Raw genomic sequence first — 16,939 nt, forward strand, 5'->3', positions numbered from 1 at the left:
CACACACACACACACACACACACACACACACACACACACACACACACACACACACACACACAGAGACACACACTGATTGAGGCTGGAAAATGCCAGGTGCTAACGGAGGCTAGCATTAAAACTCCATTAAATCACATCAAGGTCTTTTACCGATGCCTTTGCCATGACAACAGGAACTAATGACCTGTCTCAACAACAGGATTAAGTCACATGATCAGAAACAGTCGCGAGCTGAAAGGAAGTAGAGCAGCCGTGTATGTAAAAAGGTTTGGAAAAGACGTAGCATAAGACCAGCGTTCCCACTCAGAAAGTAACATCCATTCAGAGGCCGAGGACAAAACAAAGAGTTGTTTATATTTTAACTTTGAATTTGTTCGGTCAGAATATCGTATTATTCGTATTATATATTTCGTTAGTTTGTACGTTACTTTGTTCGTTACTTTGTAAGTTTTTTTGCACATTATAGGATTGTCATTATTCGTACGTTACTTTGTATGTTACGTTGTACGTTGGTTTGTCCGTTACTTTGCACATTATAGGATTGTCATTACTTTGTACGTTACTTTTTACGTTACTTTGCACATTATAGGATTGTCATTACTTCGTACGTTACTTTGTACGTTACTTTGTACGTCACATGGTACGTTACATCGGACGTTACTTCGTACATTATAGGATTGTCATTATTCGTACGTTACTTTGTATGTTACGTTGTACGTTGGTTTGTACGTTACTTTGCACATTATAGGATTGTCATTACTTTGTGCGTTACTTTGTATGTTACGTTGTATGTTACGTTGTACGTTGGTTTGTCCGTTACTTTGCACATTATAGGAGTGTCATTACTTCGTACGTTACTTTTTACGTTACTTTGCACATTATAGGATTGTCATTACTTCGTACGTTACTTTTTACGTTACTTTGTACGTCACATGGTACGTTACATCGGACGTTACTTCGTACATTATAGGATTGTAGGATTCTACGTTACTTTGAAAGCTACCTAACTTTTTATACTTTTCCGTACATTACATACATTTCTCCATGATTCTCAGTACATTACTTCTTATGTTACTTCATATGTTACTTTAATTACGCTATTCATCGCTTCATACTATATGTACCTTACCCTTACATTTCTCCGTGATTCTCCGTACGTTATAATGTACGTTACTTTTGTAGATTACTCTGTATGTTACTTCCCTCGTACATGACTCCGTGATACTGAGTGCGTGGAGACAGCAGGTCTGTAAATAACTTAAATTACATGAAAAGTAGCGTCTAGTTGGACTCAGCGTTTCTGTTACAAAGCTCTCACTAGCTGACGCTTTCTTAGTGAAATCCAAACACACTGCTGTTGCTATTGCGTGACTCTCCGGTGTTTGTGTTTTTATTTAGACTCTTTTAAAACCCAGGTGGTGTCCTTGAGTTTAGCTGCGACGTCCTGGTGAAACTCTTTGATTCATCAGGACAAAAGCAGCCGAGCTTGGATCCCCCGCAGAACATAAAGACCGGTCACTCACAACCTTACAATGGACACACGACACAGTGTAGAAAACAGGAAGAGAGGAGGAAATAGCACAAGTTAAACATCCACCTCCACCTCCACCCACGTGCTCCACTCATCTGGGCTTCTCACTACAACTTTGGTCATGTCTCCAAGCCTGTTTCAAGATGTGACTCAATTTTGATACTTCCTGGAGTAGGCCTACACTTACATGTAGTACAATATGTACTTACTTGTGTAGTGCTTACACTTCGATAGGGTGGTGTTGTCTCGAATCGCTAATTTCTTCTGTTTGATGGTAAATTGTAGCCGGGCGGAGCCTTGTCGTTGCCTATTGTCGCCCAACAAAATCTATACTGGCTTGTTTTCTCAATATCTGACTGCAGTTAAGTGCTACTTAAAAAACCCACAAACACATGTGTGTATTACATTTGTATAGGTAGGTCCGCTTCAGCGCCCCCTGCCCGCCATTTTCTGAAGTTTAAAAATACGTTGGTGGTTCTGTGGCTTCCACTCCAAAAAAGCAAAGATAGTGACCACTGAGGGCAAGAAGTGACCAGCGGTTCCACACTTAGTGTTTTGACCGTTTTGAGTGCAGGATCTGGGTCCTGGTCCCCCTTTGGGAGTGTGAACGCACTATGTACTTAAGATAGAAGTGGCAATACAGAAGAGTACGATTTGACACACACCATTGGTGTCATTAGCATATTGATTTTGTTAGCATGCTAAAATGCTCCAAATGCATGCACATTATGGCACTGGTTAACCCTATTTTGTGCCGTGTAAAAGGAGGCAGTGGGGGGGTCCAGGGCAGTGGGGGGGTCCAGGACTCTCTAGTCCGGTTAAACACATGGTGGTCATAGTTTAAATGACTAATAGTCTAACTAAGACGTTTTAAATGCCATACATCCAACACACTTACAGTGAAGCTTATTGTTTAGCTGGGAAGGCCGGCACTCGGATTGTGTTAAGTAGGTCTTAATGTGTGTGTGTGTGTGTTTGTGCGTGTGTGTGCGTGTGTGTGTGTGTTTGTGTGTTTTAAACAGTTTCTTCCTGGCATTGTGGTGGTCAGAGCCCCGGGGCGAGCTGAGGGGTTTACCGCCTGATGATGCTAGAGCGGGCTGCACTTTATGACAGGAGAGCCTGAGAAACAGAAGGAGTGAATGGGAGTATGTGGTGTTGTGTGTGTGTGTGTGTGTGTGTGTGTGTGTGTTTGTGTGTGTTGCTTGACTCACCTCTACCCTGCAGGCTGTACTAGCGGTGTAACTCACACCAGAGGACTGTGACAGCTCCGCCTGGGTGTTGAAACTTTTGATGAAACCGTCTCTCTCTCTCTCTCTCTCTCTCTCTCTCTCTCTCTCTCTCTCTCTCTCTCTCTCTCTCTCTCCTTCGACATTGTCATGATGAATCATCGAAACACAAACCTGCCCCTTTGTCTGCATGTGAAGGTGATATCACGGTGTTGAGAGAAGAGTGGAGGTGTTTTTGGGGACTGTATTGTTGTCGAGTATTTTGATCGTAATGTGTGAAACTTATTTTCCTGCTTTTCATGTGCTTTTATCAGTTTGGAATCACAGTGAGACTCAATTTAGCACCATGGTTTTAGGGTTCTTGCTTTAAAATCTGTTAATATGTTGACAAGTTGGCGGCTATCTTCCTAAACGGACATTTCATCCTCTCCAGGTTAAAAAAAACCATCGTGCACAGCTGTCAGTTTTCAGGAAAGTGTTCTGTTACACGTACCCGTGTATATACGCCGTCAGGAGCACGCCTCACCTGTAGGGGGCAGTGTAACGAGAAGCTCAAGCCCTCGTTAGCCAATCAGAATCCCCAAAATAGCAACAACAGCAACAAATCACTTGCTCTCTCTTTTCTTCCTCTCTCCGTTTGTATCAGTTAATATGCAACCGTGCAAATGAAGATTTCCAAGATCTCCCCTCTGGCCGGAGGTTTTAGAAAGACTCGTTTTCAGATACAAATTCTCCGTTTGCATCTAAACTGAGAAAAAAGTGGATCCCTAAAAAAAATCTTTGAGTTGGGGATAACACAAGACCTTTGAGGACGTCGTCTTGGGCTTTTTGGAAACACTGATCCACATTTTTCACCATTTTCTGACACTTTATGGACCAAATAACTAATCCATTCATCCAGAAAATAATCATCAGATCATAATAATGCAAATACTCATCAGTCGCAGTCCTGACTGTGTATGTCTTCCTTTTTCAACCTGATAAACTTTGCTTAACTATTTTTAATAAACGTCCCACACTTACACCTTTATTCGATGTCACTTACATTCAGCCATACCTTCTGCTCACTGTCTGCTGTTTGCTTGTTGTGTGTGTACTTGTGTATTTGTTTGTTTTTGCTCTTATTGTGGAAAATGCTGCTGCTGTAAAAAGGAAATTTCCCCGCTGTGGGATGAGTAAAGTAGAATCTAATCTAATCTAATCTAATCTAATAATGACAGCTGATTTCAAGCAGTGTAGCTGCACATCCCATCCTCACGATACTTACATCGGGTTTATTGTTCTTATGGTACAGTTCCCAAAGATTTATACATGTATCAGCCTGAGAAGAAGAGAGCCTCCAGGTACAATCGGGGGTGACTGAGGTGTCATTTAGAGGTCAAACAGCCATGAGTGTTGGTTTCATACAGCAGAGCTTTTTCATCTCTGAGGGATTTGATGAAACTCGATGCGTTTAGTTATTAAAAGACCATTTTGAGTTTAAAGGATCTTTGAAAGGGGATTAACACCGGGGGTGGTCTGTGCCACACTGTGTGTGTGTGTGTGTGTGTGTGCATGTGTGTGTGTGTAAATGTACCATATGTCCATGTGTGAACATGTGTCTATTGTGTGAGTGTGTGTTTGAGGGCCTTCACTGGACTTGCGTGCATAAGTTTGCCTATCTAAGCTTTGCTGTATTTATGTACTAGACGTGTGTGTGTGTGTGTGTGTGTGTGTGTGTGTTGTAATTCTCTGCATCTGGTTGTGGTTAGATGAAGGAGGCTGCAGCTCTTCTGCAGGCCGATCACAGTGTTGAGCTTTTACTCCACAACATTAATCAGTCGTCTGCAGCTACAGCTCCCTCGGTACATTCACATTTTACATTTTACATTCAACATTAAGTCTTCCATTGTTTCAGCTCAATGACATAAAGACTTTAAGGCACAATTTCAGAGTATTTACTGAATCTGGAGAGGAGCGTGTGACGCTACGACTGACTGGAGAGCAGGACGATCAGTCATGTGATACTCTGACAGGGAATTTGCTTAAATCCCTGCTTATCTGAAATGTTGAATAGGAACTTTTCTTGTAAGTAATGGAGAACTTCTTCAATTAAAGAACTTTAGGAATGCATAGATGATGATATTTCACAGGCTGGGCTACATGTTGACGTGTACGAGTATGCATGTTGGATGACAGGTAACAAGAAATAGCTTTAAGTACTTTAGAAACAGCGTCTCAACCAATCAGAGAGCACCGACCCGTTTATTTTAACCTTAAATGTCTCATTGAGTACTTTTCTTTTCAAAAGCATCAAATACAACATGTAGAGTATCTCTGTGTAGAACTCAATCCTGTCCAGACTTTTTCATAATTCTGGTAATATGTCTGAGATTCTCCTTAGCCAAAAACAGTTCCTCCGCGGCGCCCGGTTGGTCAGCTGGTTGAGTGTGCGCCCCGTGTCCAGAAGCTCAGTCCTCGCTGCAGCAGCCGCGGGTCAGACTCCGACCCTTTGCCGCATGTTTTTCCTCGTCTCTCTCCCACTTTCCTGTCTTAATCTGACTTATTACTGAAAGCTATAAAAGCCCCAAAATAGATAATCCTCATGGCAGCATCGATAACATGAAGTTAAACTATCTTCATGTATAAAAACATGAACGTATGTATACACTGTACGTACAGTGGCTTGAATAAGTTCACCCCCCCCAGGCTCAAGTTGATTAAAAAAGAGGAATAAAAAAAACATCTTTTGCAAATTGATCTTAATGCCTTAATTCAAAAAATTTAGGAAAATCCAACCTTTTAAGGACACACATTTTCTTTGTGAATGCATAATGTTTTATAAATAAATAAATGTTCTTCCTTAAAATACAGGGGCCACAAATATACACCCCCTTGTGTTAAAGTCCCATAGAGACAGGGGGATTTTTATTTTTAAAGACAAGTTATTTCATGTATCGAGTACTACGCATCCTGATAAAGTTCCCTTGGCCTTTGGAATTAAAATACCCCCCCACACACACACACACACACACACACACACACATCAGCACATACCCTTCACCATACATAGAGATCGGCATGGGGAACGTTCCATAAAATCATCTCTCAATGCAAATCAAACCAGCTGTTAGTCTAACTGAAATAAAACCATGCCAACCATTTCTCTTTTTAATCAACTTCAGCATGGGGGTGTAAACGTATTCTAGCCACTGTGTGACCCAGATCTATATATATATACTATATATAGATAGAGGGAGAGAGAAACTCTATTGTAATGCCCCTGTAACTGCCCCCTCTATTGTCTGTTTCCATGAATGAATGAATGAATTTGTTTTCAGTTTTCTCTCATCTCACCTTCCTTAAGTAATCTTCCACATGCATGCAAGTGATCCCGACTATATGCCGAGAAGCCCTTCCATTGTTCATTTTTGAGGATCGAATCAGATCAGATGAAACTTAAAATAGCTCTGACGGGGAATGATGCTGTTGAGCGAGCAGATAACGACCCAGACAGGAAGCACAGGACACAAACAGGACGTTAGGAGGATAAGATCAGAGAAAACAAGGCTCTCAGAGACTTTTCTTTCACATTTTGTGCAGTAAGACAGTAAGTTTTACAGTGAATAAATAATATAAATGAGACATATAATCATCTGGGATGAGTTTATATGCGGCACAGAGACGTGTGTTTGTGTGTTTGTGTGTGTGTGTGTGTGTGTGTGTGCACCCACACACCCACATTCAACAGTTAGAGAACCCTTAACCCTTGAATGGTATTCGGGTCAATTGACCCATTTCCAATATTTACAAAAAGAAAATTTAGCTTTTTATTTACATTTTTCTACCTGAAAATCAACAGCCTTACCTTGTTTTCTGTGATAAACATGTATTACTTACTCAATTTTAGAAATTATTCTGGATATGACCACTTTTTCCCAAGATAATACTGATCACATAGTGGATTTTTAACATGAATTATAACCTAATGATAAAAAGAAACCCCACTTCCATGTTTAATAGTGTTCTAGTAGAGACTGATTGCATTCCCTAAACATAGATGTTATCTCAAGTGTTTGAAATTGAGATAAAGACGATATTTTTTAACAATACATAGAGATGGGTATGGGAAACTTTCCATAAGATCATCTCTCATCTCTCTAAAGTCAAGGGTTAAACCTGCAATCTGCCATAGAAAGGTGTATCAAGACCAGTAGTGCATTGAACTAAGTACATTTACTCAAGTAATGTAATACTAAAAGTAATAATTTATACTTTATTAATCCCACAAGGGAAATTACAATGTTTTCACTCTACACAACTCTCTCTCTCTCTCTGTATTTCTCAGTTCTTCTGAAGAGTCCATCATGTTTTTTTTCCATTCTACGTGTCTGCACGTTCACGGAAGGCTTGTATCATGTAAATGGATCGACAGTTTTGTTGTCATTACTTAGAATTCCTCATGAGGGCGACAGAAACTATTATAGCTTTAAGTACAAATTCAAGGTACTTGTACTTTACGTGAGTCTTTTCTTTTCATGCCACTTTCTACCATTTTCTACCACATTTTCCCGATAATACTTAGGTATTTTTACTTAACCCTCGTGTTGTCCTCATGTTGTCCTCATGTTGTCCTCATGTTGTCCTCATGTTGTCCTATATCAATGTTCTTTTTAATTCCCCAAAATAACATGATTGATTCCACCCAACGCTCTTTGCCAAGTACAAATCTCTACTTTCATTAATTTTGGGGCGTCTTATTCAATTTTATAGCATTGTAAAACAAATGGAAGTGTTTTTGAAATAGTATTGAGTAAAAGTTGACATATTCCAGTCTGTGATTATCATCAACATCCATTCCTTTAATTTTAGTCTCAATAATTCCTAATTTCTGCTTTTCTAACTCAAACATTGGGTCTAATTTCCTATAAATGGGGTTTATTGACTATAAATTCCAAAAACAAGTTAGTGTTAAAATATCAAAAATAAAAAGGTACAAACATTCAAAAAAGTGTTGAGAAAAGGGACAAAAACGTAGGAAAAAGTTAAAAACATTGATTAAAAAGCATGAACAAAAGTGTTAATTTTCAATTTTGACGGGAAGACAACAAGAGGGTTAACGTCTTCAGACTGATGTGAGAAGATCTGGTAAAAGAAATAAAAAATAATAGCAGTTCAAACATCTCTTTCTGTCTTTCTGTCTCTGCAGACGACGTCTTCTCGGAGGTCAGTGACCCGGCCTGGATGGCCCGACTCTCTCTTCCACTCGGCGCCGATTACCACGACAATGTCTTCGTCCCCAACGGGCCTCCGTCCCCTGAAAGCGAGGTCCTCCCCCGGGACGCCCTGGACTCCTCGTCCTTCTCCACCTTCGGTAAAGAACACAAAAAAACTCTGTTTGCCGTCATTTCAAAAAAGAAGTCAAAGTACGGCGGCCAGTGCAAGTTGGTCCCAGATCAGGTCTCAGCACCTCTTCATATATTTAATTTAATCTAAATTAACACAAAAAAAGACTATATGCATTCAGCTAGTTGTTTTTTTTGGTTTTTATCCAAAACATTTTCCCCTTAAACAGAACTTTACCAAAACTTTTTTCAATGTTTGTCACTTTTTTGCACGTTTTCAACACTTTGTGACACTAACTCGTTAACTTTAGCTATGCAGTTAATTTTGGAATTTATGGTCAATTAAAAAATTATACCTATTTATTTATTTATAATTATACCCTGTTTGAATTGGAAAAGCAGAAATTAGGAATTATTGAGACTAAAATTAAAGGAATGGATGTTGATGATAATCACAGACTGGAATATGTCAACTTTTACTCAATACTATTTCAAAAACACTTCCATTTGTTTAACAATGCTATAAAATTGAATAAGACGCCCCAAAATTAATGAAAGTAGAGATTTGTACTTGGCAAAGAGCGTTGGGTGGAATCAATCATGTTATTTTGGGGGATTAAAAAGAACATTGATGTAGTAAAACGGGTCCATTTGACCCGAGGACAACATTTAAGGGTTAAATAACTCCTGTTCCTGTTTTGAGTTTGCAGACACAGCTGCAGAGTAACACCTTCCTCCTCCACCTTCAGGTAAAACTCCAGAGAAGGACGGCCCGCTGGGGGGGGCCCTCCTGTCGGAGGTCAGCACGCTGTTTGAGATGCTGATGACGCAAAAGGCCGACGCCCACCCCGGCCCGCGACCCGACGTCCTCTACCGACTCTCCGCCGCCTACCGCCGCTCGCTGGGCCTGGACTGCTCCACCAACATGGCCGCCGGCGGCAACGCGCCGAGGAACTCTGGGAACGCCGAGAAGAGGGCGGGCCTGGCGGCGCCCTCGGGACTTTATCAATAAGAGTAAAGTCCGTTAATGAACATTGGAAAAGACTGAGCTCACAACCGTTTTGAGGAGTGTTTCAGTGGCATTACATGATCAAATATTTAAAGTTATTGATTTTTTTTTTTCGATTTGGAAATTCATTATAAAGGATGTGTGTCTTTGAACCCTTAGAACATACGAAGATGAATTCAGAATGAACGTGAAGCTAATAATTGTTGCCTCATTTAACATGAATATGACTGTATGGGTGCTTTTGTAGTCCATCTCCCTCGAAACTGGAGCAGCAACGTGATTCCAACACTCAAACTTAGTGGCACAACACGGAGGTGTTGAGGACGTTTCAACTATATGCAAATATTCTCTGATGCGTAGGACAGACCACCAACAGTGCTCACTTTGATCCCTACTCAACCTCATTAAAGAGATTTTGGACTAAATGCAGGAAACCATATGATGAGGGTCCAGGATGTGAAACACCAAGAGAGGCACGAAAACTGATTCCTATTTTTTTTTAACTCTAAGACACCTGCAAACTATAGACTCAGGTTAAACTCTTACACTGAAAGAAGTCTGTATTTCATTTTCACTTCCTGTTCTCTGGCAAGTGTTGGACAGAACGAGCAACCTGCTGATCATTCAAGCTCATTATCAAATGTCAAATTTCTCAAAAGCTAAACTTGGCAGGTGTGTAAATTTCATTTTCTCTGAGGAGTAGATGTTGAGACATTTCGGTTTGGATCGATGATTCGACAGATGAGCAGCCTCACCGTCCACACACCAATGTATGAATGCAGATTTGTTGAAAACGACAGATTGTGTTCAAATGGTGCTACAGTACCTTCTCTATTTTTTTAACCATCAATGAATCAGGAAGCATCCGGCTCTTAGTTTCTTCTTCAATCATCATTAAATTAAAGGAACCAAATATGGTGGATGGACAACACAATCCCACTCTTATTTTTGTAAAATACTGACGTTTTGTCGTTTCTTAATGACTCTAAAAGGTCTCCTTTAGAGTCATATAAAACACGCTTTATCGTCTCCTTTAGCGTCTTAAAACACGCGCCTGGTTGTCTCCTTAAGCGTCATATAACACGCACTTGGTTGTCTCCTTTAGCGTCATGTAACACGCGCTTGGTTGTCTCCTTTAGCTTCTTAAAACACACGCTTGGTTGTCTCCTTTAGCTTCTTAAAACACACGCCTGGTTGTCTCCTTTAGCGTCATATAACACGCACCTGGTCGTCTCCTTTAGCGTCTTAAAACACACGCTTGGTTGTCTCCTTTAGCTTCTTAAAACACGCGCCTGGTTGTCTCCTTTAGCGTCATATAACACTCACCTGGTTGTCTCCTTTAGCGTCATATAACACGCACCTGGTTGTCTCCTTTAGCGTCATGTAACACGCACCTGGTCGTCTCCTTTAGCGTCTTAAAACACACGCTTGGTTGTCTCCTTTAGCTTCTTAAAACACACGCTTGGTTGTCTCCTTTAGCTTCTTAAAACACACGCTTGGTTGTCTCCTTTAGCGTCATATAACACGCGCTTGGTCGTCTTTTTTAGCGTCATGTAACATGTGCTTGGTTGTCTCCTTTAGCGTCTTTTAACACGCTTGCTCGGGACTATTGGCGTGCCTTTGGACGCTGTTAGGTTTAGGTAAAAGGTCGTGAGTGGGCTTACCGTTTGATTTGATTTATTTAATTGTATGAAGAAAGCCTTACACATGAACAGACACCAAATACAATCAGGTATAAAAAGACAAAGTCCAGGACTTGTTTCCATTGTTGTCCTCAACACATCAAGACAAGACACTTACAGAGTGTGTGATGAACATTAACTTAACATAAAAACATTACATGAATAAATTAAAATAAAAAACAACGATTTGACTTTTTTACCCTCTCTAGTAACGAGGCCTTGACTGACTTTTTGAAAGAGTTCAGTGTGGACATGACTTTAATTTGCCGATCTAACTGAGCTGCCCCTGTACAGTCAAAGGCTCCTTTCCCTAACGCTGTCTTATATCTGTAAGGACGTAGGTTAGATATGCTGTCACACGTGTACATATTGTGTGTGTCCTTTACCTTAGTTAGTTATAGGACACAACAAGACGATGATGTGAAGGAAAACAGGAAGTGATTGCAGGAACATTAATGGCGAATCAACAAGCTGAAAATGGGTCTACTTTTCTGGTTATCCCAATCCTGTGTGGACGGACGAAACGTCTGTCGAGACACAATAAACTTGGCTAGAGTTTCGGGTTTCGTCCGGTAGAAGGAAACGCTGCATTGTCTCCTGGTTTTTCCGCAAGACTAAACAGAAACAAGCTGAATGCAGGGAAGGAAAAGTGTTTGTTGACTGTAGAAAGCTTCGTCTGGATGACCCGTTCCAACTCTGAAATCCAAGATAAAGTTCTTTAGGATTACCAGCTATACTCTTCCGGGATGATTTGGGAGTATTGTGGAAGTATGAGCAGCAATAACTCTCCTGTTATCTCTTAACCCTCGTGTTGTCTTCTTGTCGAAATTGACAATCAACCCTTTTGTTTAAGCTATTTCATCAATGTTTTTAACTTCTTCTTTCGTTTCTGTACCATTTGTCAGTTTTTTTGACGGTTTCAACACTACGTAACACTAACTTATTAACTTTAATTTTACAGTTTTTTTATTTCTGGTCAATAAACCTCATTTAAAGGAATTTGAACCTATTGGTTAAGTTAGAAAAGCAGAAATTATGAATTATTGAGACTAATATTAAAGGAATGGATGTTGATGATAATCACAGACTGGAATATGTCAACTTTTACTCAATACTATTTCAAAAACACTTCCATTTGTTTTCAAATGCTTTAAAATTGAATAAGACGCCCCAAAATTAATGAAAGTAGAGATTTGTACTTGGCAAAGAGAGTTGGGTGGAACAACACAACATGGACAACATGAGGACAACTTGAGGGTTAAGTTATTGGTTCATCTTCATCCAAAGTTGTCTCATTATTTGTAGTTTTTTACTATGTTTTGCAATGCGCAGCACTTTGTACATAGTCTTTTTGTACCATGAAAACTTTTGAAAAACATTTTCATTTAAAGTTAATTTTGTAACTTTTTCAATAAAGGTTGTATCATGTTGAAACTGAATTTCATTCATCATGTTTTGAATGGTATTTGTCAAACAGAGGAGGAGTTATGACCTAAAAAGGTCCATGTAAAAACCATATCCAGGCACTTATGGTAACAAAAAGTAATAAGAAGGGCTTTAATTGATTGGGCAGCACGTTGGCACTGCAGAGTCCTCCCCATGTTTGCGTGGGTCCCCCCCCCACCATGAAGACATGCATGCTGGGTAACTTGGCCGACAGTTGAGAATTAGCCGACTGGCTAACACTGGCGCATTTACAGAAATCTTTATTAATATGCATAGCCCTAATCAAATAAATTAATCTTATTGGGCAAAACATTTACAAACACACCAACGCCTTCTGGCTTGAGCCTTTCTTCGGGTGTAGAGACACAAAGAGAACATAACATATTGTGATCATGTCTGTAGGTGTGCACGCGTGAGCGCATGTTGTGTTTTACCTACAAACCTAAGACACAATACATGGTGTCAAATGCAACAACTAGGCCATCATGTTTCTACCTAAATCGCCCGTATAGCTAACACAAAATGGAAATATACACTTTAGAAAAAACTTGTTTTAAGTAAGTGTCTGAACCCTCAGTGTTTGGAGACTTGGAGTTTGTGTGTGTGTGTGTGTGTGTGTGTGTGTGTGTGTGTGTGTGTGTGTGTGTGTTTGTATAAACATCTGCTTGCATTATGGGGACTCGCCTTCTTTCTATGGGATCAAACACTTGGTCCCCACAAAGTTAACTGCTTATTTTAGGGTGGATGTTATTTCTTTGGCAAAGGTTAGAATGATGGATGGTTAAGGTTTGGGTGAACCAAAACATCTGGAATATTGAATTTCTCATAAGTGACCAAATGTGTGTGTGTGTGTGTGTCTGTGTTTGCATGTGTACTGCTCAAATGTTCCTCTTGTTTATGTCTCCCTCTAGTGTTTGAGAGAAGCATTACACCCAGGAGGTGATAAAGACCTTCATAAAAAGAAATTAAGAAACAGCACCACCTGGTGGCAGCAACAGAGAACGGATGCTGCCTTCTCAATGTGAGACCTGATCTAAGGAACCAGGACTGGGAGTGATCAGTCAAACCTACAACTGGGCAATACTGCTGCTTGATGAAGCATAACAGCATCCACCCTTTTTAACGCAATAAAACCACACCCAGGCAGGCGAGGATTAACAAGAAATGAACCTGAATGATTCTCACCAGGGTGAACGGACAAAGCTCGTCTTCCTGTTGTAATTGAAAAACAATTTTGACTTTTTCTTACGTTTTTCTCCCTTTTTTTCAACACTTTTGATGCTTTTTTTCAATTGTTGTCCCTTTTTCAGACAGTGTCAACACTACGTAACACTAACTTTAGTTTTCAAAACCAATTCATTTTATTTTTCAAATGCTAAAACATGGAGTAAGACACCGCAAAATTACCCATTAAAATCACCCCAAAGAGCGTTGTGTGGAATCAATCATGTTATTTGGGGTAATTAAAAACAACACTCATGTAGGAAAACGGGTGAATTTGACCCGAGGACCACATGAGGGTTAAAGAAGTTAATCATGTTTGCTATTATTGTAAGTTTGTGACATGATGACAGAGTCTTTAGATGTGAGATGCTGTCAGACTTCAGCCTTTTCATGGTCTTCTGTTGTCTGGTAGACATCAGTCTGTGGGCCCTTAGGGCCAGACTGGCAGACTGCCTCCCCCTTATATGGCAGTCCAGTCCAGGTGAGTCTCATTCTCCCTGATGAGCGTTGATTGCTGTCAGGCAGCTGTCCAAAGGGACTACAGGTATGGTGCAATAGCCTGATGTGGAGCTATTTACTGCATAAGTTGTCAAGAATTGTTTTTGTATGTTTTCAGTAGTCAAATTTAATAACAATAATAATACATTTTATTTAAAGGCGCCTTTCTCTGCTCTCAAGGACGCCGTACTGGGTATACATACATGAAAAACAGCAACAATGAAAAAAACAACAACAGAATGACATTCGAGTGCAATGGGCAGTTTTGAACAGATGTGTTTTGAGTTGTGACTTGAAATTAGTATTTTTAAGTTGGGGTGGTAATGACGTCCAGAGATGATGAGCAGAGCGGCTGAAGGCCCCATGGTGGTGAGACGGGTGGAGGGCACAGACAGGTGTATGGAGGAAGAGGATCTGAGGGAGCGGGATGCTGGAGGAGATCAGACAAACATGGGGGCGGGGGGGAGGCGAGGTTGTGGATGGCCTTGAATGCAAACAGGAGGACTTTGAATTGGATATGGATCTGGACCAGGAGCCAGTGGAGCTGGTGGAGAACAGGAGGGAGGAGGTGGGCGGAGGGGGTTCGAGTTAGCAGCTGAATTCTACACCAATTGAAGTTGGAACATACGTAAGCTATAATATTTTTCTTTCTGGTTTTGACCAATAAAAATCCTTGTAGATGAGATCAAATGTGTTTCACTGATTGTCAGTCTAGCCACACCTATCTCCAAAGAGCCGTGGAGGAAGGTCTGGCTACACCGCAGATCCATAACAAGACAGGAGAAAGAAACTCTCTGGGTTGTTTGCATTTCTTTAAAGCAATCACAATCGTCTCTTGAGCTCCGGACGCAGCGAGGGCGGCTCTGCAGATCAGTCTAGGGAAGGAACTTGTTTTGGTGAAACCTTTGCACCCTGCAAAATAAAACGCCACGTCCAATATTAAATGAACTGTTCACACAAACGTGAGCTATTTAAATCAGCTGATACATGATCACACCTCGTTATCTCTCACCAGTGGATCTCCGTGTGAACTTCGTCCACAACAATCGGTCCCAAAACGTCCCAGTTAGAGTAAAAGCCCCAAACATATTCTTTTTAAATCTTCATAATCATTTTACCTAAATAACAAAGCAGGCCTGCCATGTTGCATCATCCAGATGTTCTTTTAAACTTGACATTATCAGAGTTTGTTGTTGTTTCTTGAAGTGACCACACACTAAGAGCAGATGTGTAACAACGGATGTCGGGCTTAATCCTTCTGTTGATCCCGACTGACTGTTGTCCAAACTGTATTATCTTATTATTTATCTATAATCCTCGGGAATACTCTTTCCTTCATTTTTCTTCTACTTGAACCACTCCCGTTCTCCTCCTCCTCACATTGTGGCATCCCCCTTCCAGTGTTTTAGCTTTCTGTTGTACTCTGTAGACCTTCATACACATTAATCAAGTTGTTTCCAGTGCTTTTGTTTTAGTAAACTTAGTGCTGTGAGTTTGCAGGAGTTCCTACTTTCTTTAGCCACAGTTAAATTCCAGATCTTCTCCGGAGACTTCCAATGAGCTTCATGCATTTATCTTAACAACGATCTGAGTCTGTGGAGGAAATATTAATTTAGAAGACAAATTGGTCCGGTTTAGATTTACTGAGGTACAGGAAGAGCAAACCCAACACTTTTCCTCCCCTCTTTATAGATGGAGAGTAAACAGGGAGAGGGAGAGGAGCAGCAGCCCCGAAGGCAGGAAATAGATCTGGAAACCGCTAATGCACAGTTTGCTATTAAATGTGTCACCTGTGACTTACCGAATGTGAGAGAAACCAACAAAAATCCAATAAAAGGTTTATTAAAACAACTCTGTTTTATTTTATTTTGTAAAGCCCAATAATACAAGCAGAGTGGAAACTCATTTATGGTGAAGGGGTGAAGATGGTTGGGCCGCAGTGTGAGTCCCACAGGAGGGGAAGTAGTTTCACCTGCTATAGAGTAAAACACAGCCGGGCCTCGCTGGAAATATACAGTATACATATACATATATATATATATATATATAAAGAAACAATAAATAAAAGCAGAAGCACAGGAACAGTGTTCCAACGACAGGTGTTTCATTTCATTTCATTTCCAGAGGATGAAAGAGCTGAAAGTTTGTTTTTAAAAGAAATGGTTTGTTATTCATTTACACATATACACGTTTTTTTCAGATTTAGGATTTCTAATCTCTGCTGATCTGATTTTATAAGGATTCACTGGGCACAATCCAACACATTAAAGAGTGTATTTCTTACATTTAGATTTAGTGAAAACACAACGGCAAATGGTGAAAAAAACAGACTTTGTTGAGTAAAAGTGCTGCAGAAAAGCTGATAATTTATATTATATTAATATTTATTTTGTGCAAAAAGGCAAATTTGTGTTGGCTGTATTGAAAAATAATTTTAAAACTTGAGACAAATGCGTTGAACGGGCTCAAAAGTAAAAATAAAAAGTAGCAAAGTAACTTTAACTCACTCTTTTTGAGTTTGAAGGTGCTCTAAGCCATGTTGGGTGACGGCACTTCTTGTTGACGTAGCTTCAACCCCCCCCCACCCCCCCACCCCAAGTCCTTGAAGTTATGTTTTTTGGTGCAGAGGTCTATTTCACAAAACCAAGATAAGGAATTTAGCCAGGATTTCCCAGTTATCCTGGCTCAATTTAGCCTTGACTCGGGTTTTACAAAAGCAGAGGCACTTAAGTTACTATGGTGATTTATTCTTTACAGCTAGCCTGGTCGGGACCCTCCATCCATCTTCATCCGCTTATCCGGTATCGGGTCTCAGGGGCAGCAGCTCCAGCCGGGGACCCCAAACTTCCCTTTCCCGAGCCAGATCAACCATCTCCGACTGGGGGATATCGAGGCGTTCCCAGGCCAGGTTGGAGATAAAATCCCTCCACCTAGTCCTGGGTCTTCCCCGAGGCCTCCACCCAGCTGGACGTCCCTCCACCTAGTCCTGGGTCTTCCCC

General features: G+C 40.6%; 1 protein-coding gene across 1 annotated transcript in view; it reads left to right on the forward strand.

Moving 5' to 3' along the window:
- The window catches only part of pcdh12 (protocadherin 12), a 21,231-nt gene extending 11,752 nt beyond the window's left edge, over positions 1 to 9,479 (forward strand). The window contains exons 3-5 of the mRNA XM_034883395.1: positions 5,141 to 5,232; positions 7,880 to 8,110; positions 8,831 to 9,479. Coding sequence (XP_034739286.1) covers positions 5,141 to 5,232; positions 7,880 to 8,110; positions 8,831 to 9,093 — 586 coding nt within the window. The 3' untranslated portion in view covers positions 9,094 to 9,479. The remainder of the gene's footprint in view (positions 1 to 5,140; positions 5,233 to 7,879; positions 8,111 to 8,830) is intronic.
- Positions 9,480 to 16,939: the final 7,460 nt, after the last annotated feature.

This window comes from Etheostoma cragini, chromosome 10 (genome assembly GCF_013103735.1).
Source record: "Etheostoma cragini isolate CJK2018 chromosome 10, CSU_Ecrag_1.0, whole genome shotgun sequence".
Classification (NCBI taxonomy): domain Eukaryota; kingdom Metazoa; phylum Chordata; class Actinopteri; order Perciformes; family Percidae; genus Etheostoma; species Etheostoma cragini.